The 22,072-nt window shown below is 45.1% G+C and overlaps 1 protein-coding gene across 2 annotated transcripts in view; it reads right to left on the minus strand.

Annotated features, from left to right (window-relative positions):
• Positions 1-22,072, minus strand: part of KCNH7 (potassium voltage-gated channel subfamily H member 7) — a 324,631-nt gene that overhangs the window by 147,861 nt on the left and 154,698 nt on the right. For both annotated transcript variants that reach the window (XM_029605617.1, XM_029605618.1), the window contains 2 exons: positions 18,626-19,022; positions 1,700-1,899 (listed from right to left, as the gene is read on the minus strand). In XM_029605617.1, coding sequence (XP_029461477.1) covers positions 1,700-1,899; positions 18,626-19,022 — 597 coding nt within the window. The remainder of the gene's footprint in view (positions 1-1,699; positions 1,900-18,625; positions 19,023-22,072) is intronic.

Consider the following 22,072-nt stretch of genomic DNA (forward strand, 5'->3'; position numbering starts at 1 on the left):
GCAGGATAATGACCTCAAGAGGCAACATTATCCTCAAATGTTAACAGTGCTCTATGAATCACTATTCCTATCTGGAAGACACTATATTTCATGATTTACGTTATTGACAGTCCATATTTGTTTTCTATTTCTCTCTTGCAAATCGTTTCTCTATCACATTTATTTCTATCTCACCATCCATCTATCATCATCTTAGGATGTCAATAATGCAAGATGACCATAAAGGAAAGATCTCTGTCTACATGCTATGTATTTTTGTCATTTATATGTATTAGATTAACCAATTGTGAAATACTTTTTCCAACTTGATTTTGTTTTTTGTTGATACAGTTTCTGTGAGGTAGTTAATTTTAAATTATTTTTGTCACTATGAGGGAAGACAGACTGTGCCTTTATATTCTAAAAGAATCTAAAGGAGAATAAGGTTATGCTTGTAAGTAATATTTATTTATGGAGACAGTTCTGGGTTATACGTGTAACAATGGGACCAAATTCAAGGGTAAAAGGCAACAAAACATATTCTGTGACAATTTACAAGGAATGATCATGATACAAAAGTTTTAATTGAGTCTGAAAATGAGACACCCTGACATTCACTTTAAACAAAATACTTGCTCTAATGTTTTATATTAAATATGACACCATGATTAAATGTTTCTCTAAAACGTTAGATATGTTACATAATATTCAAACATGGTTTAGAGACATGTCACCATATCCAGGCTACTAAAGGCTTTTTAGTCTGCTTTTAAATGGCCATGGGGTTAGTAACAGTGGTTTCTAGACAAATGCTTCCATTTGTTGATATTCTTAGCTTTCACTTGTAAACTGCTGATTGAATTGAAATTTCTACATCTGAAACATCTGTAAAAATAGTGCATTTATAGATATTAAATCTTTAAAAATATCATAACATATCATATAGCTATCTTTTAACTTATGTTTCTCTGAGAGCTTTATATAATATAAAGCCGTAATTGTTTTCATTGAATTAATCTAGGATTAAAAATGTGTGATTAATTACATGTACATTTATACCCTAGCACATGAAAAAGACCCATACTCCAAAAAAGTAAGATACAGATTGAGAGACAGTGATAGATTATAAAGTGCTAAACTTAAACAGTGACACTATAAAATTGAAATGCAGGTGCACATCTTGAAACAGTTTTCTTTCTGGGTTACTCTATCAAGGTCTGGGAAGGTAACCGATTACTTTGATAATGACCCAGAATTGTCATGAGGAAAAACCTTTGATCCCTGGTTTATTTATTATGATAAATATTTTCAAGCAAATAGTTTGGCAAGCTTCCAAGAAGAATAAGGGCAGATGATAAATATTCACTGATGACTGAAAGATGTAAAAGAAGGGAAAAGGGGGAGAAAGTAACGTGCCTGATTTTAAAACAGAAAATCTAAGCCTAAAGAGTTGCCAACCATTTACAAATGATACCTGGAATGCCTACCAGGCATTTCATAAGAATTAGCCCAATTCAGATAACCAGCTTTATAACCAAAGCTCAATTGTTTACATTATAATATATGCAGTATATAATAAAGGAATTATGATAAACAATAATTATATTAAGATTTAGAAATCTGAAAAAAGTAGCACATCTATGATTTAGTAAACTTTGTTTATGAATTTATTATTATGATTAATATTAATTTTTTTATTATTAATAAAATAATCGCATACCATATTCATGTCAATGCCATTTGTATAAGTCCAAGCATGTTGGAAGTACTCTTCAAGCCGCTGGCGCAAAGGGTTAGGAATTTGATGAAATCGTATAAATTCTTTTACTCGAAGCATTTGCATGTGGTATCGGGCAGTTCCTGAATACAGTCTTTGGATAATGGCAGATACATTCCCAAAAATACTGGCATACATTAGTGCTAGATCAGAAAGAAAGAAAACAAAGGTTATAAAATATAATGTATAAATTCTATTTATTTTGATAGCACAGATTGTTGGAGCTACAAAAAAATTAGCAGCAGTTTAAAAATATTTTATTTTATTAGAAAAATTGAACATTTACTTAAAAATGAATTAAATTAATTTATATTCTGCTATTTTTAATTCTTGTAGATGTTTCACCCATGATAAGGACAGCCTATCAACAGAAACGGTAGCAGAGCTTGAAGAGGGGTGGTATGTATAGCTGTACATACCATTTCTGGCCCATGTTTGATTGCTGGGGAAAGAGAGAGAACCACAGTAGCTGGCAGAGCCCATCCCACCAATTGCCAAAGACAGGATCTGACTGCTGTGGTCTGCTCCTTTAGTTTTCCCTTTGGCCTACAGCGGACAGTGTAGCGGACAATGCAGCAGACAGTGAAAATGTACCTAAAGTCCCAGTAGCTGCTTTTTTTCCCCCCTTTCTCCTTGTTTAGAAAGGAAATTCACCATAGAGGAGGAAAATGCTCTGGGGGAATCTGGCAAACTTATAAACAGCAGGATGGATAAGGTGGGCCAGAAAGTAGGGATGTGTCAGGAAATGTTTTTCATTTCAGTTCATTTCATTCATTTATGGATACATTTATATTCATTTTTCTATCTTGTGGGCTTTTTAATATTTTTTTTTCATTTTTATTCATTTTAAGAAATAGCATGCACTATTTTCTGAAATGAGTCCAAACATTTCTGGGATTTTTAGGAGGCTTGTGCATTTGTTTTGCGTAAAATGAACCAAAGTGAAAATGCCCAATTCATTTTGGATGGTCTTTCATTTTAGTACAAATGTATTTCCTTACCAGAAAGATGATATACAGAGGGAAGACAAAGGGAAGAGCAAATCTATAGGGCAAATGTTAATTTTATAATCAAATCCCTGACCTGGAGGCCCAACTTATAATAAAATCCCAGACCTGGAGGCCCATCAGATAATAGAAAGACTAGGGGGCACTCCATGAAGTTAGCATGTGGCACATTTAAAACTAATCGGAGAAAGTTCTTTTTCACTCAATGCACAATTAAACTCTGGAATTTGTTGCCAGAGGATGTGGTTAGTGCAGTTAGTATAGCTGTGTTTAAAAAGGATTGGATAAGTTCTTGGAGGAGAAGTCCATTACCTGCTATTAATTGACAGCCACTGCTGCTATTACTAGCAACAGTAACATGGAATAGACGCTGAGGTAGATCTTAAATAAGTACGTGCGTAACTTATAAAATCCGGGGTCGGCGCACGCAAGGCTGTGCAAAATCGGCAGCCTGCACGCGCCGAGCAGTGCAGCCTGCCTCCATTCCCTCCGAGGCCGCTCCGATTCGGACTGAACTTTCCTTCGCGTCCCCCCACCTTCCCCTCCCTTCCCCTATCTACCCCACCCCCCAGCCCTACCTAAATCCCTCCCCCTACCTTTGTTGTGCAAGTTACGCCTGCTTGAAGCAGGCGTAACTTGCGTGTGCCGCCTTGGCATCCCCCAGCACAGGCCGCAGTGCCGGGGGACTTGGGACCGCCCTCCCGGCCCACCCCCGAACCATCGCCATGCCCCCAGACCCGCCCCAGACCGCCCCCTGACCCCGGACATGCCCCCTCCTGCCCCTTTTATGAAGCTCTGGGACTTACGTGCATTCCGGGGCTTTGCGCGCGCCGGCAGCCTATGCAAAATAGGCGCTCAGGGCTTTTAAAACCTAGCCCTTAGTTTTTGGGTACTTGCCAGGTTCTTATGGCCTGGATTGGCCACTGTTGGAAACAGGATGCTGGGCTTGATGGACCCTTGGTCTGACCCAGTATGGCATGTTCTTATGCATGTTGTTGCTATCACAACAATGTATTAATGAGTACCATCTGTTCAGAAAAGGATGGTGTAGGCAGAAAGAAAGAAGACTTGCATTTTATACATAAAGGGGCGGATTTTAAGAGCCCTGCTCGCGTAAATCCGCCTGGATTTACGCGAGCAGGGCCCTGCGCGCCGGTGCGCCTATTTACATAGGCCTACCGGCGCGCGCAGAGCCCCGGGACTCGCGTAAGTCCCGGGGTTCTCCGAGGGGGGCGTGTCGGGGGCGTGTCGGGGGGCGGTCCCGGTCGTCGCGGCGTTTCGGGGCGTGTCGGCAGCGTTTTGGGGGCAGGTACGGGGGCGTGGCTACGGCCCGGGGCGGTCCGGGGGCGTGGCCGCGCCCTCCGTACCCGCCCCCAGGTCGCGGCCCGGCGCGCAAGAGGCCCGCTGGCGTGCGGGGATTTACGCCTCCCGGAGGGAGGCGTAAATCCCCCCGACAAAAGGTAAGGTGGGGGGCTTAGACAGGGCCGGGTGGGTGGGTTAGGTAGGGAAGGTGAGGGGAGGGCAAAAGGAAGTTCCCTCCGAGGCCGCTCCGATTTCGAAGCGGCCTCGGAGGGAACGGGGGTAGGCTGCGCGGCTCGGCGCGCGCCGGCTATACAAAATCGATAGCATTGCGCGCGCCGATCCAGGTTTTTAGCAGATACGCGCGGCTCCGCGCCTATCTACTAAAATCCAGCGTACTTTTGTTTGCGCCTGGAGCGCAAACAAAAGTAGGCCTATTCGCGGAGTATGAAAATCTGCCCCAAAGTAACATTAAAACAACTGAAAAGTAGGGGATATGAGGAAAAGAGGCACTGTGGTTTCTTAGAAAGGCTGCATACAAATAAATAAATAAATAGAAAGGAAAATTGGCATTATGATATATAGATTCCAGTATCGTCGGAGAGCTGGACAGAGATTCAACCAAAGACATCCATAAGATTGCTGGTGTTACTGGTGGAAGACTATTTTAATCTGCCAGATGCTTTTTGCTTGCCTGGCAGTTTTCTTCTGCTCCTCTGGGCTTCCAGTTCAATGGGAACTGCCTCTGTTGAGTTATGGCAATATTAAAACTACCATACTGTGTCAGACCAAGGGTCCATCAAGCCCAGTATCCTATTTACAACAGAGTCAATCCAGTATCCTATTTACAACAGAGTCAATCCAGGTCACAACACCTGACAGAATTCTCAAATAAAAGATTTCAGGCATAAGCAGTGGCTTTTCCCAAGTCTACCTGATTAATAACATTTTATGGACTTTTCTTTCAGGAGCTTGTCCAAAACCTTTTAAAACCCATATCCTCTGGCAATGAATTCCAACCTCAATAGAGCATCAAGTGAAAACATTATTTCTCCAATTTGTTTTGTTCAAGGAGTATCCCCTAGTTTTTTTTGTTTTTTTTTTGAAAGAGTAAGCATTCAGTTTGTGTTGACCCATTCTACTCCACTCATGATTTTATAGACTTCTATTATATTTGCCAGCTGTCTCTACTCCAAGCTGTATGTTTTATGTTTTGCAATTTGTTTTGCATTTTAAAATTTTCCATGTTTAGATAGTTTTCTTCGGCGAAGCGAAATTTGATGGTGCAGTTCCTTCTTTTTGAATTTTAAACAGTTGGGACACCAGTGGCATTAATTACTGCTTTTTGGGCAGCTGTAACCTCTTTAGTCTGTCCTAATAGGGGAGCTGTTCCATCTCCTTTATCATTCAGATAATCCCTCTCTATACTTTCTTGTTGTTCTATATCTTTCTTTAGATGTATTGACCAGACTTGTACACAGTACCCTAGATGTGGTTGCACCATGGAGAGATACAGAGGTATTATGATATTCTTCATTTTATTCTCATTTCTTTCCTAGTATTTCCAAGGTCAATATTCAAAGCAATTTAAATGATAACTCATACGTTATCATCTAAATGGCAAATATTGCAATATTCAGCCACTTATCCAGCTATAATTTAGTAGGATATAAAAAGGGCATTCCCGGAGCATTTCTGGGAGGAGTTTGGTTATCTGGGCAATTTAGCCAAATTTCAGTTACATCCAGCTGAGTTAGCAGGATCACTGTAGGTCAGTTTCAGAGCAGGTCTAAAATTATCCAGCCTTGAGTGGCCAGATAAGTTCCTGCTTACACGGATGCCTTCACCTTCACAAGATATCCAGTGCTGTTAAGACTATAAAAAGGAATATAGGGCCTCGGCCTTATTTCTTTCTATTCACCAATAAAATGCCAGTCATAGCCCTGTTGGGCTGTTCATCTCCCACCCCTTAATCCCCTCTTAAATAATAAAAAAAAGAATGTTCCAAGGTCTGAAATTGCACCCCTCCTTTTTCAGTTCTATCAATATTATCTTGAGGTGCAAACACCAGACCCTCCCAACCCCCCAGCCCATGGTCTGAAGTTGCAGCACAGCACTCCTCAGTCTCCCTGGACCCTCCACCACCCATCCCCCCTAGAAGCAACAAAATCCCTTCCGGGAATGGGATCCAAATTTACTCGCTTCCGGTGATCTAGGGCAGCTTCTATCAATGAGCTGAACTAGAAGCATAAACTACATACAGTTTATGCTGTGTAAACTGTGGTGTAGTTTGTACTTCCAGCTGCGGTTCAACTTCAGTGGGTGTGGGGTGGGAGGGTCTGGCACCTGCAGTTCTATCTTTTTTTTTTTTTTAATTTAAGAGGAGATTAGGTGCAGGGCTGAATTAAGGGGGGCCAACAGGGCAGTCACCTAGGGAGCCAACCAAATGGGCACTGAAACCTCACTGGGGGAGGGGCGCCCAATTTCTAACTTGCCCTAGGTGCCAATGGGTCTCAGTCTCTGGAGGGAAGGAGAGAAAGGGAAGATGAATAAGGAATACCAGAGTGGGAAGGGAAGGGAAAGGAAAACAGGGCTAATTAGGGGGTGAGTCAGAGGAGGACAGGGGAAGAGAGGAGGAGAAGTGCAAGGGGGGTGCTTGGGAAAGAGCACACATACACACTACTACCTATGCTCCAACACACATACGCATCCTACCCTCCCAAACACACATCCCCCACACACCAACACCTACACACACACACACAGGATCTTCAGCTGATAGAAATGCAAACCAGTTAGTTAACGCAATTAAAGAAGAAAGTAAGGACTCTAAAACTGATGTTATCATCCATCTGGGGACCAATGCCCTTTCTAGAAACAGCATCCAAACAATATAGAGTGAATTCCAGACTCTAGGGAAGGAGATTGGGCACCTGGCAAGACCATTAAATTTTCAGAAGTGTTACCTGTACATTGAAGGGGATGGAAAGGATAAGCCATACAGACAACTTCAATACTTGGCTCAAAATCTGGTGTAAGGCAGAAGGTTTTGTATATACTGGGGACTGGGGCTATATATAGAATGGTAAAAAGCTATATGGTAAAGATGGCTTATATCTGTCTGTGGCAGGAAAGAACATCCTAAGTGAGAAATTCAAATCATATGTCATAAGGCATTTAATCTAGAGGACTGTATGGCAGAAGGAACTTGGACTGTCACCCCTGACAACAGGGCTGGATGAAGGGGCGAGCCAACAAGGGAACCGCGGCAGTGTCTATCAGTTGGGTGCTAAAATCTTACCATCTCCCACAGTCTGTACGGGTTGCCCAGAACCATAGTGCCACCTGCGAGGTGGTCTACCTCTGTCACTGGGATCAATGTGGCCCTGCCAGAATCTGCAGCATGGCTGGCGGGGCTTTATGAGGAGGAGGAGGTAGTGCCACAGTCCTGCTGGAGTCACTGGTGGGGCCTTAGGAGAAGGAGCACTGTGGCCTTGCCAGAATCACCAATGGAGCATTTGGAGGATGAGGAAGAGCACCGTGGTCTGCCAAAATCACTAGTGGAGCCTTAAAAAGAGGAAGGAAGAGGAGGAGCACCACAGCTTGCTCTGCAGAAAGAAGCACTAGGCCAGAGCAAGGTCAGACCCGTGACCCCAAGAAGAAGTGGTCCCATTGGCCATGGAAGCTGGAGGAGACTGCAACTTCTATTTAAAGAAGGGGAAAAATGGGACAGAGGATATGTGTGTGTGCATGCATGTGTGCGTATGTATGTGTGTGATAGTGGAACATCTTGCCTACCGTGGTGCCAATCCCACAACCGGCGCACATTACCTCCGATTAGGGCCAGGCCCTGGGATGCCTTCTTCTCCACTGAATCTGCTGGGCTTTTCCTAGGCACACGCTTACACAGCTCACCCGTTTAAAGGGCCCATGGCGGAAAACAGTTCCCTGCCAGCCCTTGATGACATCATGAAGGCCAGGGATTAAATGCCACCATACCTCAATCTGATGCCTCAACAACAGCTCCTCTTGTGTTAACAAGACCAATTCGGTCCACCCTTCAAGGAACGCTCCGCCCCCCTTCAATCAAATCCACCAGGCTCACATCCACAACAAAAAGAGCTTTCTCTCTCGCAGACCCCACGCTATGGAACTCCTTGCCCCTTGAATTACGAACAGAAACGTCTACCCCTAAATTTAAAAAAAAACTAAAAACTTGGCTGTTTTTACAAGCCTTTCCCGCAAAGTCCTCCCACTGATAACTGTAAATACTCAGATCTGTAAATACCATGATACCACTATGTTCGTCCTCATGTATATATCTACTTTGCTGATCAGTTTTTGCCTCTATTATTTATCCAGTTAATCAATTTGTGTTTTTTCTCTATCTTTCCTTTCAAAAACTCCATAATAACGTTAAACATTCTTGCTCCTCAAAATTACCCACTTTCATCCGCTCCTCCTCAACGTCGACTGTAAATAACGTCTCCTTTATATAACCAATTTGTTGTTCCATGTTCAGGCTTCACCTTCTATATGGTGATGCTCTCTAAGTTTCATGTAAACCGATACGATGTGCAAACGGATATCGGTATATAAAAATACTAAAATAAATAAATAAATAACTGGTATTTGTTACTTGTCTGGATCCTGCCTTGCCTTATTCCAGTTCCCAGCCTTGCCTTGTTTCTGTTCCCAGCCTCATTTCCTCTAGCTCCTTGTCTCTCTGACACCTTGTCTTCCAATTCTTCCCTGCTCCCCTCTGATTGATCTAGTGTTGCCACCTTGACCCTCAGCTTGAATATTGACTCTGACTGACCGTCACCTGCCTTGAACCTCAGCTTGGATACTGATGCTGCCTGATCACTGCCTGCCTTTGACCCTCTGCTTGGATTTCACCTACATCTGACTACTGCCAGTCCTGATCCTTGAACCACTCATCTAGCTGTGCACATTCTCCTAAGGCCTGCTGGCCTCAGAACCCAAAAGCTCAACCTGCGGGGGAAGAGGCTGGTATAGGTGATGTCTCAGTCTCAGCCAGTAGCACATCTGCCTGCTGCTGATGTAGGCTCAGCCTGTGTCTCATAAGCTGGGCACTACCAACTCTGCCGCAGCCCAAGGACTCACATGCTGTAACAGAGTATGTCTGTATATGTGTGTGAAGTGTGTGTGTGTGTGTGTGTGTGTGTGTGTATGTGTATGTATATATGTGTGTGAGAGTGACAGAATATGTGTGTGTATGTGAGAATGAGAGGGCGTGAGAGCATGTGCATGTGTGTGTGAGAGAGAATGAAAGTGTGTGTGTGAGAGTGACAGCATATATGTGTGTGTGAGAGAGAGAGTGAGAGAGATCATGTATGTAAGTGTGTATGACAGAAGACAGTTGTGCAGAACAACCCCACATCTTCTCTCTGCCTGCTAATTCATGAGAATCACAGAACATCTGGAAATCAAAAGTTCCCAGGTATTAATAGTTATTTGATGTGTCTTTTTGAAATATTTTATTGGTGTTTGGAAAATGTTTACATTTATTTATTTTATTTTTAAACATTTATATCCTGTTAGATCCAACGTTTTCAGTGGCTTGCAATTTAAACATCCATAATAAAACAATTAATAAGCAGAAAATGTATTGGGGTTTTACAGCCTGTTGTAATATTTTATGGTCCTGACTTTTACAGTCTGGGATAGTGAAAGTGCAAGACTGCTTCTACGTCCAAGTCCAAAAACAAAGCGCATTCAAGCAGCATTGTCTGAATTATCAAGATGACTGCTCACCCCGCAAAAATATCACTAGCAGTGATTTTTGTTGCGCTGGAGGTGGACCCTTGGCCTGGTGCAGGATTGGTAGGCTCTCTAGTCAGACCCAGAGAGTGCCTGCCACCAGGAGGCGGAGCACAGTAGGAGACAGAGGCTAGCTGGAGCTTCGCCAATAGCAACCCAGGTTTCCCTCAGGTTGAGCTCTTGGTTACCCGGGCCGCCTGGTCTTAGGTGGGCCTTGCAGGGTCTCCTAGAGAGGAAGCGCAGGGGAGTGTCCACCACAAACAAGGATGCGTGGTCAATGTCCAAGCAAGAATGTTCAGAGGTCGCAGGAGGCCAGAATAGAGTGTACGAGTGGATAGCGAGGATCAAGGCCAGAGTATCAGTACAGAATGGTCAGCTCCTACCATGTGACAGGGACTGATCAATGGCATCAGTAGCCCCTGTGACATAGTAAGGTCAAAGGCTATCGGCGCCATTTTGAATACCAGCAGCCGAGGGTGTGAGTGCAGGAGATGGCTCCCGGACCCCCTGCTGGACCACCAGGGAGTTTTGGTAAGTCTGGGGGGGGGGGGGTCAGGAGGAGGGGGTGGGTTATTTAAACTCGCTCCTTTAGACGGCCGAATAATTCGGCGAAGATTCGTTGTATTCGTGTGGAATCGCGATACGTTTCGCTTCCCCATGAATACAATGAATATGGCCCTATACGTTGCAGATTACCAATACGTAGGAAACGAATGCACACCCCTACTACCAGGAATGGAGAGACGCTGGAACAGGAGATGCTGGAATAGGAGATGCTGAAACATGCAAACTAGAGAACACCAGAGTGTACGACCTGATTGCCAAGGCAAGGAAGAGGTGTCTGACCACTTCCTTATATCCTGCTGTCAATCAGGGCATGCCGTGGAGCTGGGAGCCGCCCTTGGCCCTTTAAGAGGCCAGGCGGTCCGTGCACGTGCGCCTAGGGGCGGGGCCGATGCCATGGAGGATGCCTAGCCCCGCCGTGAGGCCTGGATCAGAGACTGCGAGCGGGGGATCCAGGGACACCGCGAACTGGCTGTGGCTGTGGAGGAGGAGAGCCCGGAGCTCGTGGACAGGAGAGCAAGGTGAGCAGGGCCGGCTGCGGATCGGACGTGGCCGGGACGCGCAACAATTTTGACATGGGCTTGACAGTACTTGGTTTTATTAATATTACTAACTTAACATAAGGCTTGGGTGTAACTGGCATGGAATGCAGCTACTACCCTTAACAAAAACATGGGAGTCACCTGCACAGAATGGCAGCTACTACCATGAGACATTTTCTAGGCAGACTATTTGGTCTTTTTCTGGATTATAGTTAGGTACTGTAGGTAATTCCCTATTCCCAGAGGGCTTACACTCTGTGACGGTAACTTTTAAACAGGCGCAGGCATACGTGCGCACGCTTCGTTAGTCCGCGACCCAGGGAGGTGGCCATCTTTTAGGGGTGTGCATTCATTTTGAACGCATATGTAAAACGCAACTTATATTTTTAAAAGAGAAAAAAAAGTTTTGAGGAGAAACGCATCGCGAGTTCCAACGTATTCAACATATTTCTGTTGAATACGTTGAACCTAAATAAACACTTAAACCCCCCACCCTCCTGACCCCCCCAAGACTTACCAAAACTCCCTGGTGGTCCAGCGGGGAGTCAGGAAGCCATCCCTGCACTCCTTTGCAATTTCCTCACGGCGCCGATAGCCTGTGTCACAGGGGCTGCCCGTGCTATTGGTCAGCCCCTGTCACATGGTCACCGGCGCCATCTTGTGCTCCTACCACGTGACAGGTAGGTCATGTGGTAGGTAGGTCAGGCTTCCTGATCCCCCCAAGCTGGCCAAAAATTCCGGTTGGGTCCAACGGGGGTCCGGGAGCGACCTCCTGCCACATGACCTACCTGTCACGTGGTAGGAGCACAAGATGGCGCCGGTGACCATGTGACAGGGGCTGACCAATAGCACGGGCAGCCCCTGTGACACAGGCTATCGGCGCCGTGAGGAAATTGCAAAGGAGTGCAGGGATGTCTTCCTGACTCCCCGCTGGACCACCAGGGAGTTTTGGTAAGTCTTGGGGGGGATTAAGGAGGGTGGGGGGTTTAAATTTTTATTTAGGGAACCGGGAAAAGTATGGACAGATCCTCAACTTATGGAATTCTCCATAAGTCCATATTGAACGAAATTGACACCCCACGAAAACTTATCAGCGATTCAACGAAAACTTTTTGTCTGCACATCCCTACCATCTTTATAACATATACGCATATGTGCACACAATTTTAAGTGGATCTGGACATATGTGTGCAAATGCCGCTTCTACCGCTTTAAGCAAGGGGCTTTTAAAAGACATGTGCATCGATGCCATTACCAGTTTTCCCAATTCATTCCCAGTTTGTTTACGTAAGGAATAAAATTTCCAAACCCCCCCCCCCTAGTTTACTAGCCCCCCTTCTCCCCTGTTAGCCCTGACCCTTAAAACGCCGCTGATCTAGTTGTCTTTATTTTATAACTTGCACATCATCCATAGCAGAAGAAAAGTTACGCAGCAGGGGATCCTGGCGTGTGCCTGCGCACATAAGTATTTAGATGCAGATTTCAATGTGAAATCCAGGAGCGCCATGCCCCGCCCACACGGGGCATGGCGCTCCTGGAACTTTTCATTCGTGCGCGTAGCAGCAAGTGTAGGTGTACACGGGCGACATTAAAAATCCGCTCGGCATGTGCCGGCTTGATTTTTGTGCATACCTCCCGGTTTTGGCTTGTGCTGGGCTTTTAAAACTCACCCTTATGTTTGTTCCTAAGGTAATAGAGGATAAAGTAATTTGGCCAAGCTCACAAAGAGTGGCACTGGGATCTGAATCCTGGTTTCCCTGATTTGTAACCACTAGCTAGACCTTCACTGCAGTGTTGCCTTTTTATAGGTGGGATTGTTACTTTTTGAGTGCTGGCAGTTAGTTCACAAAAATGTTATTGTAGTGTAATTCTGTTTTCTTATTGTTTTCTGAAGGCCCAGTCCATATCCATGGCATATAATAGTAGGCCTAGTACCCTGTGGGTTTCAGGTGTCTATTGATTTTTGCAGGGTTTTCTGGTTGGCACCACAGCAGCAGTGCATGTAAATATAATATACATATTGTAGGTGATATTTCATAAAACATTTATAGGCCACATTATTTCTCTCAGAGGACTGTACTTTGAAAATCCTTTTTCACGTAGAACCTGTTATTATAAATGCAAAGGGGTAGATTTTAAAACGCCTACGTGCGTAAATCCCGGGGCTTCGAAAAAGGGATGGGGTGGGGGCGGGGCAGGGTGGTCCGGGGGTGAGGCGGAGCTAGAGGTCCCCGGCACAGCACACAAACGGTAAGTTAAAGGAATGGGAGGGGAGTTAGATTAGGGCTAGGTGGCGGGAAGGTTAGGGTAAGGGGGAGGAAGGATAGAGTAGGGGGAAGGGAAGTACCCTCACAGGCCGCGGGCGTTGGCGCGCGCAAGATGCACTAGTGTGCACCCCCTTCTGCATGCCGACCCCCGATTTTATAACATGTGCATCGGGTAGCGTGCGCACATGGACACCCGCACACAAGTTCTTAAAATCAACCCCATAATATTTAACGGTGTGTAGGGAGGGACGAGTGAGGTAGCTGCGGATGGGCTTGGGGACTGGGGGAGGAGATGAGTGTGGGCTCTTCTGATCTTTTCCTTCTCCTCTGCACTGCCCTAGTCCGTTAAAGGAATGGTTTGCAATCCTGGTCTGTGTGGTCCCTCTCTAAAGAAGGATTATGTTTTTTTATTTGGGGAGAGGGATTTCTAAGTATTCAAATTGTACCTGTTGTAACTATTTTTGTTTGGGGTGTTGTTTTGGGGGAGGCGTCAGATTACTGGCCTACCCTGGGCAACCAACATGTCTCAGTCCAGGTCTAAATAGGGGGAGGGGAGTGGATGGCCCACCAGGTCCATGTATGGCGTTTTGTTGGGGAACAGAGAGAAACAGCATCTAAACCCTATACTACTTCTTCCCTCCTCCCCACCCAAAAGTGCTATTGAACCTGATTTCTTTTGCACATCCATAACTAGGGATGTGCAATCGTTTTGGATGAATTAGGCAAATTCAACGAAATTGCCTAATTCGTCCAGGTTCAGGGACCCTGAAAACTGAAGAAATTTTTCCCAAAACTTCGGAAAAATTTGGTTTTCGGGTTAATGCACACTAAAAGGACTTAGTGCATGCTAACGTTAAAATGTTGAAATGTTAAAATGTTAGCGCGCACTAACGGGAGTTACCACACTAAGGGGCGGATTATAAAACCCCTGTGCGTGTAAATCCGGCATAGGCCAACGGTGCGCGTAAAGCCCCGGGACGCGCGTAAGTCCCGGGGCTTTCGAAACGGGGAGGGAGGGGGCGTGTCCGGGGGCGTTCCCGAAACAACGCAGCGTTTCGGGGGTGTGTTTCAGGGGCGGGACCGGGGGCGTGGTGCCGGCCCGGGGGCATGGTCGAGGCCTCCGGACCACACCCCCGGGACTGGAGGACGGAGCGGGGCTGCCGGCGACGCGCGCAAAGTTACGCCTGCTTTCAACTTTCAGCAGGCGTAACTTTGCCGACAAAGGTAAGGGGGGGGTTTAGATAGGGCCGGGAGGGTGGGTTAGGTAGGGGAAGGGAGGGGAAGGTGGGGGGAGGGCGAAGAAAAGTTCCCTCTGAGGCCGCTCCGAAATCGGAGCGGCCTCGGAGGGAACAGGCAGGCCGCGCTGGGCTCGGCGCGCGCCGACCCCAGATTTTATAAGATACGCGCGTATCTTATAAAATCTGGTATACTTTTGTTCGCACCGGTGGTGCAAACTAAAGTACCGGCGTGCGTATTGTTTTAAAATCCGCCCCTAACTGTGTTAGTGCGCACTAACCTGAAATTTCGGGTCCATGAAAAACAAAAGCCTGTGGCGGACCAAAACAAATCCTGAACCGAAAGGTTCGGGTGATGCACATCTCTATCCATAACCCCCAATGCAAATCAGGGATTAGCGTGTACAAAACGTGTGTCCAAATCACTGAGTATCTTATAGCACTCATCACGTGTAAATTCCATGTAGATGAGGCTATTAGCTAATCCCCGCAATGCAAAAAATTTCCTGCATGGCCAATGTGCCCATTGCAATGCTGCAAATTTTACACCAGCCTGAGGCTGGCATAAACATATGCCATGCTCAAGGATGGATAGAAAAAAAAAGAAAAATCCTGCTTTCTGTGATTCCTCCTAATAGTACCTTCATTTATTTATTTATTTTTTATTTTTATATACCGATGTTCCTGTAAAGAATACATATCGCACCGGTTTACAAGGAACTGAACAGTCGCCTCCAGGGCGGAAATACATTAAAACAGTCGCCTCAAGGCAGAATTCATTAACACAAGTATACAGGAAAACTATTAAAGAGAACTTTCATAAACTCAATTAAATGTAACTGGGAACCATAAATCAGGAACATATGTACAGAGGTAGGTATATCGTCTGTCGCTTCACCAGATTTTAGCTCTCAGGGAAAGCTTGAGTGAATAGCCGTCTTTAGCTTCTTTTTGAATGTCGGAAGGCATGGTTCTTGGCGGAGGTCCGGTGGGAGCAGGTTCCAAAGATGGGGACCTGCAGTGGACAGAGCTCGTTTCCTCAATGAGGTTTTTGTTGGCTGGGTGTGAAGCATGTTCTGGTATGCATTTCTGATTGGTCTATTGGAGATGTGTTGCTATAGTTGGAAGGATAGGTTGAGGGGGGAGATGTTGTGAAGAGCCTTGTGAATCATCATGAGGGATTTAAATTGTATCCTAAATTTTATAGGCCTTCATGATACTAAGTAGGGGGAACCTACAAAGTATCTTACTTAAGACCTTCATGATACTAAGTAGGGGGAACCAAAAAAGCAGATTTAGGTTAAAAAAATGTTTTTGAAAAAAAAAAAATCTAGACACCCAACACACACACACAAGATACAAGGGTCAGGCTGTGTATCTTGTGCGTGTATAAACTGGTAGCAGGAGAAAACAGACGCTCATAGATCGAGCATGTTTTCCCAACCAGCACTGACAGCCACCTCTCCTGTGCGCCCAATGCCGAGTTGGCGCAAGGGAAGCACAATTTTCCCTAGCGCCTCCTTTTAGCACGACCCCTAATTTAAATATTGCATAGCGCGCTCAGGAGAAGTGGCTGGGTGCATGTTAAGAAAATAGGCTCTCGACACTGAGCGCCCATTTTCTGCACACAGATATTGCATCAGCCCCAAAGTGTTGACTAGAGGTGATAACTTTATTAGGTTGTTTACCAGACTTCTGCTAAAATAAACATTTTAAGATATAATTCCAAGGAAGGGAGCTTATTAGGCCGGAATTTTTCATTCTCGCAGAGAATGGTGAATCCCGGCAGTAACGGGGGGCGGGCCCGCTGAAAGCCGGCAGCGATCGCACTACCGCGGTGTTATCGCTGCCGGCTTTTGCACCCAATAGCGCCAACATGAAAGGTGGTGCTATTGGGCGCGCTACTGGCGGCGATAACAGGTTACATTATCTCCGCCAGTGAAGTTACCGTTGCGTCCGCTTCCTCGCCACCCCGACTCCTCCCCTTCCTTTCCAGACTCCACCCCCGGCAACCTATCACAAGTGAAAAGTCCCTTTTCCGTGCGATAGGCTTACAAAATAACCCCCTCAAGTCTCTATAGCCTGCATCTTTAAACATATGCTAATCAAATCAAAGGATCACTTCTATCTAGCTACATTTTACTTTGTTTTAAACAATTTTTATTATTGGCAGGTTAATATGGTACTCCCTGTGTACGTTCTGGTCAATGCACTGAACACAGCATTACAGTACACAGCCTATTGTGTACTGTATGGGATTTAATGTGATATTAACCAAACCTTACTACCATTTAATCAACATTTATATATTTTATGCCATATTTCAGACATGTTTGTATGCCAAGCAATATGTCAAATGGAAGGACATGTTTTGGTAAGATTACATTATAGCAAATGTAGTTAAATAAAACATTACTTTACTTTGAGTTTTGGTAAGTTGTTTGTAAATGATAACATTTTCAAGAGCCAAAACTGTTTCTACTGACTGTGAGGCAGATGGATAATTTATTGTTCAGGAGTTCAACATATGCCTTCTAATAATAAATACAAAATTGCTGGACCAGCTTGACTCATCTTTATAATAACATGTCTGTATTCACTGCTCTAAATATCATGGACTAAATTGTATTAGAACATAAAACTATAGCTTAATTAAATTTCTAAATTTTTGAGAAATGTTTATACATGAAGTAAAACCAGACAAAAGCAGGGTGTGTGTGTGTCTCTGCATACGCAAGGGGTTATTTTTTTTTTACACAGAGTACAAATATTCTCTTACACAACCTTGCAAACTTTGCTTCATTCTGTTTTTAGGTTAGAAATAAGGGATGAGGAAAAACATATTTAGTAACAATAAGACCTTACATTGCATGGGCTGTTAAGCAAAATTATACTACTGCACTCTGGTTCTTAAACTGCATTGGCCTTTGGCCTGAAATGAGAAATTAAAGAGCAATAAGACCTGCCTATCATATGGTATTACTACTGCCACCTTCATTGGCATCCCTGATTGGTTTGTTTTTAATAACTAAGAGGGTAACTTTATAACAGCTCAAATAAATCTGCTTTGAAAATCTGTGTCTGTTCCCAAGCAGGCATAACGTTCTGCATGAACATTTACACGCAGACGTTTGAAAGCTGAACCCCACCTCTCTCCCAGAACACCTCTTGCTAGTGTGGGTAAAAGCACACGTGAAATGAGGTTTTGTGCTTACTTTTACATGCACAATCCCTAATTGATTTTCAAAGCGCAACTTGTATGCAAGTCATTTTGCAATTGAAGCCCTCCAAAAATATGTAAATAAATAAATAGATAAAGAAACACATAACCACAAACACTGGCCTGGATTTATCAAAATGCGATAAGTATCGCATGCGATAGCAAAAAGGGCGTGATAGAGAGAGAGAGAGAGAGAGCCTGGCCATAATGTCCCGTAACGCAAGCTATCGCACGGGGTTAAGTCTGTGTGATAGCACGTCGCAGACAGGCAAACCCTGCCCCTAACTCCTCCTGTTTTTCAAATTTGCATAGCACCATACGATATGGTGCTATCGCATGCGTCAAAGACGTTTTCGCATGCGGTAAGGGCCTATCACATGCATTAACGAGGCTTTTCGCATGCGATAAGCCCTTAACACATGCGAAAATGCCTTAGCGCATTTTAATAAATGACCCCCACTCTGACCTGTTCAGTTTTATCTAAGGTCTGGAATCACTGCTACTCATTAGCTGACTTTATCAATTACAGACAGACTCACAGTATGCTGGCAATTTTTAGAATTTGTGCAGAGCTTGACAGTGAATCAGCGCATGGACTTTTACCCAGAGTAAGGCTGGGTAATCTTCAATAGCCCATTTTATGCGGGTAAATATATGTTTGCCTATGTAAAAAACCTTTCTAAAAAACTGGCCCCCATCTTGACTTAAAATATATGTAGGTGTAAGAGAAACCCAGTTTTATAAATTCCTGCCAGGCTAATGCTGACACTTTTTTTTGTGTCTTCTGGTAACTTTTTCACTGCCAGTGGCCACTCTTAGCAGCTGGTTAGCCTGTTCTTGGTCCTGGAATGGAGGATTTCTCCCCTTCTTTCACTTCTAATTGAATACAAGCATAGTCCTTAATTATTTTCCGATGATGATAGATGCCAGAAATAAAGTAAACCTACTTACAGCCAATCAACATGACACAAATGGAGAAGATTTTCTCTGAGTTGGTATTGGGCGACACATTTCCAAATCCTACACTTGTCAGGCTGCTGAAGGTGAAATAGAGCGCTGTGACGTATTTGTCCTTGATGGATGGTCCCGAGCTGGTGCTGTTGTTGTAACGCTTTTTTATTTGGTCTCCTAGAGCATCCAGCCAGCCAATTTTATGCACTAAATAAGGTCTTTCCACGTTCCCAATTGCATACCAAATGCAAGCAAGCCAATGTGCAATCAGAGCAAATATGCACATTAGCAGCATCAAAACAGCAGCCCCGTATTCTGAATATCTGTCCAGTTTCCGGGCAACTCGCACCAGACGGAGCAGTCTGGCAGTTTTCAGGAGGCCAATGAGAGTTGTTGTCTGTGAAAACAAACACGTACAATTAGTGATTACTTACTCTGTTTATGAGCTCACTGGTGGGTGTCCAGTAGGTATCATACATAGGATTAGGAGATCCCAATGACATTTGTGAGGGGTCCGTGTAAAATCTGTAGCATTTTGCTGAAGCTTAAAGTAGACCCGGTTTCTTGAAGAAGAGGTGAGATGGGGCAGGAACACCAGCGTTTTGGCCCTGTGTTGCCCTCAGCCCCTGCTCCAGCAGGACCTCCTTTCCTCCCTCTCTCCCTCCCTTTGCCCAACCAAGGAAGGAGACACTTCATGCCAGGCCTGCCTCCTCTTCTGGCTGGCTTCACACTGCCGAATTGAATGCAAGAGGCCCCATAGTCTCATGGGACATGCCAACACCTTGCGTTCAAACCTCATTCTGAAGCCCAGTGGAGAAGGCAACCACCGTATGAAGCACTGTTCGGTCAGCTGAAAGGAAGAGGATAGGAAAGCATTGGGTTCAAGGGTTAGATGGGTGGGGGTTGATAGAGGATCTTGCAAGGGTGAGGGTTTGAGAGAGAGAGAGAGAGAGAGAGAGGATTGAATTGGGGGTTGTATGAAAGGAAGGCTTTAGGGGTAGGGAGTTGCAAGTGGATTATGCCGGGTAGAGTAGAACGTCCTCCCCCCCCCCCCCTCCACAAAAAAAATAACTAGATGCCCCTATATAGCCTTCATACTGTAACCGGTTCTGAATTGGCAGGATACTCCCAAAATATCATTACGTTTTATGTGACGTGAAGCATTGTAACTGTTTGCTTCACAGGATAATTCTACATCCCCTCACTATTTTCCATCATAGTAAACTGATCATTTTTACTTGGTAATCTTTGCAATATTTATTTTTCTTTACGAGATCCTTTAGTATTTTGCAATTTGTTGTATAGTAGTGACTCAGAACCTTTTTTGTGTCCTGGCACATCTGGCAGATGATTCACTTCAAAAAGGCATATCGTCACCTTCTCTTTTCTTCCCTCTCTCCCCCAAATCTCTGTCATCACCACCTTCTCTTCCCTCCTCTGGCATCAACATCTTCTTTTCCCCTCCCTTGGCATCCTTACCTTTTCTTCCTTCCTTCTCTCCTCACCGGTGGCATCACCATCAACTTCTCTTTCATCCCACCCCTGGCATTATCACCTTTCCTTTACATCTATCCCCTGGCATCATCACCTTATATTTCCTTCCGTCTTCCTCCCCCTCAGCTTCATCATCATCTTCTCCTCCCTTCCCTTGCCCCCACACCCATGGCATTATTATAATCATCATCATCATCATCATCACCTTCTTTACCCCCTCCCCTAGCATCATCAACTTCTTCCCTTCTCTCTCCCTCCATCTCCCTGTTATCAGCATCACTTTTTCTCTCCCTCAACCTCCCTCTCTCTCCACTCCCTGGAATCATCACCTTCTTTTCCCTTCCCCCTCCCTTCACCTATCTGATACCATCACCTTCTCTTCCCTTCTCTCTTCCTAACTCCCTGGCATTATCATCATTACCTTTTTCCATTTCTTCTCCCTTCAACCCCAGACATCATCATCATTATCACCTCTTCTCTTCCATGCCCTCTCTCTTCCACCGTCTCTCATCATCAGCATTACCTTACCTCTCCCTCCACTTCCCTGGCATCATCACCTTCCTTCCCTACTCCATCCCCTGGCATCATCATCACCACCTTCTCTTTCCTTCCCTCACCCTCTTTCCAGTATTGCCATCACCTTCGCTTTTCATCTTCTGGCATCATCATCATCAACTTCCCTCCAGCCCCACCCTCTCCTTCTACCCCTAGCATCATCACTGTCCCCTCTCTTCCCTTCCCTCTCCCCCAACCCCTGGCATCATCACCTTTTTTCCTTCTCCCTCTATCCATAGCACTATCTTTACTTTCCCATCCCTTCCCTCTCCCACATCACCTAAGCATCTTCATCACTTTACCCTCCCTTCTGTATGTTCCATTCCCCATCATCAACATATTTCCCTCCCCTTCTTTCCCTCTCCCATTCACCCCCACCATCAGCATCATCATAACTTCCCCTCCCTTCCTTCTGCCCCATCCCCATCCCCCCCATTATCCTCACCATCTTCCTTGCCCCTCCTTTCCCTCTCCCCACTCCCCCCAGCATCAGCATCACTTTCTCTTTCCTTCCCTCTTTTGCCCACACCTGGTATCATCACCACCTTCTCTTTCCTATTACTCTACCCCCTGGCATTATTATTCCCTTCCCTCACACTTGGCATAATTATTACCTTCTTTCCTTCCCTCTACCTCCACTCCCTAGGTTAATCATCATCACTATCTCTCCCCTACCACCTGACATCATCACCATCAATTTCACTTCCCTCCCCCAACAGCATCATCACCTTCTTCTCTTCTCTTTCCTTCCAGCCACTTGACATCATCACCACCTTCTCTCCCCCACCCCCCTGGCATCATCATCATTACCTTATCTACCTGCTTCCCTGGCATCATTGTTTTAATATATTATAATTGTTATATGATTTTTCAATTGTTGTATATATATGTTGTACTCTGTCATGAACAGATGTGCTGGTGATATGGCAGATAATAAATAATTGTAATTTAAATTAAAATGAATCATCACCTTCTTCTCTTCCCTCTCCTTCCAGCTCCCCTAACATTATTATTACCTTCTCTCCCCAATCCCATTGGCATCATCATCACCTTCTCTCTCCCTCCACTCCTCTCCCTCTATGACCTGGCATAATCCTCTTCCCTCCCCTTCCCTTCCCTCTCCCCACCTCTCCTCCTGCATCCTGTGGCACATTCATCTGTCACTCCCCCAACTCCCCTTGGCACATTCAGCTGTCCCCTTTCCCCCCTATGTCTTGAAACTCAAACTGGTAGACGTCTGCAAGCAGCACTTACCCGGGGCCACCTCTGCCTCCTCCGCCAGTTTCCCTCTGCAATTGGAACTGCACAAGGCCAGCAGGGTTCTCAAGACTATAGGGCCCTTGCAATTTCAATTGCAGAGGAAAGGCAGCAGAGGGGGAAGCAGCAGAAGTAGATATG

The sequence above is a fragment of the Rhinatrema bivittatum genome, chromosome 6 (genome assembly GCF_901001135.1).
Source record: "Rhinatrema bivittatum chromosome 6, aRhiBiv1.1, whole genome shotgun sequence".
Classification (NCBI taxonomy): domain Eukaryota; kingdom Metazoa; phylum Chordata; class Amphibia; order Gymnophiona; family Rhinatrematidae; genus Rhinatrema; species Rhinatrema bivittatum.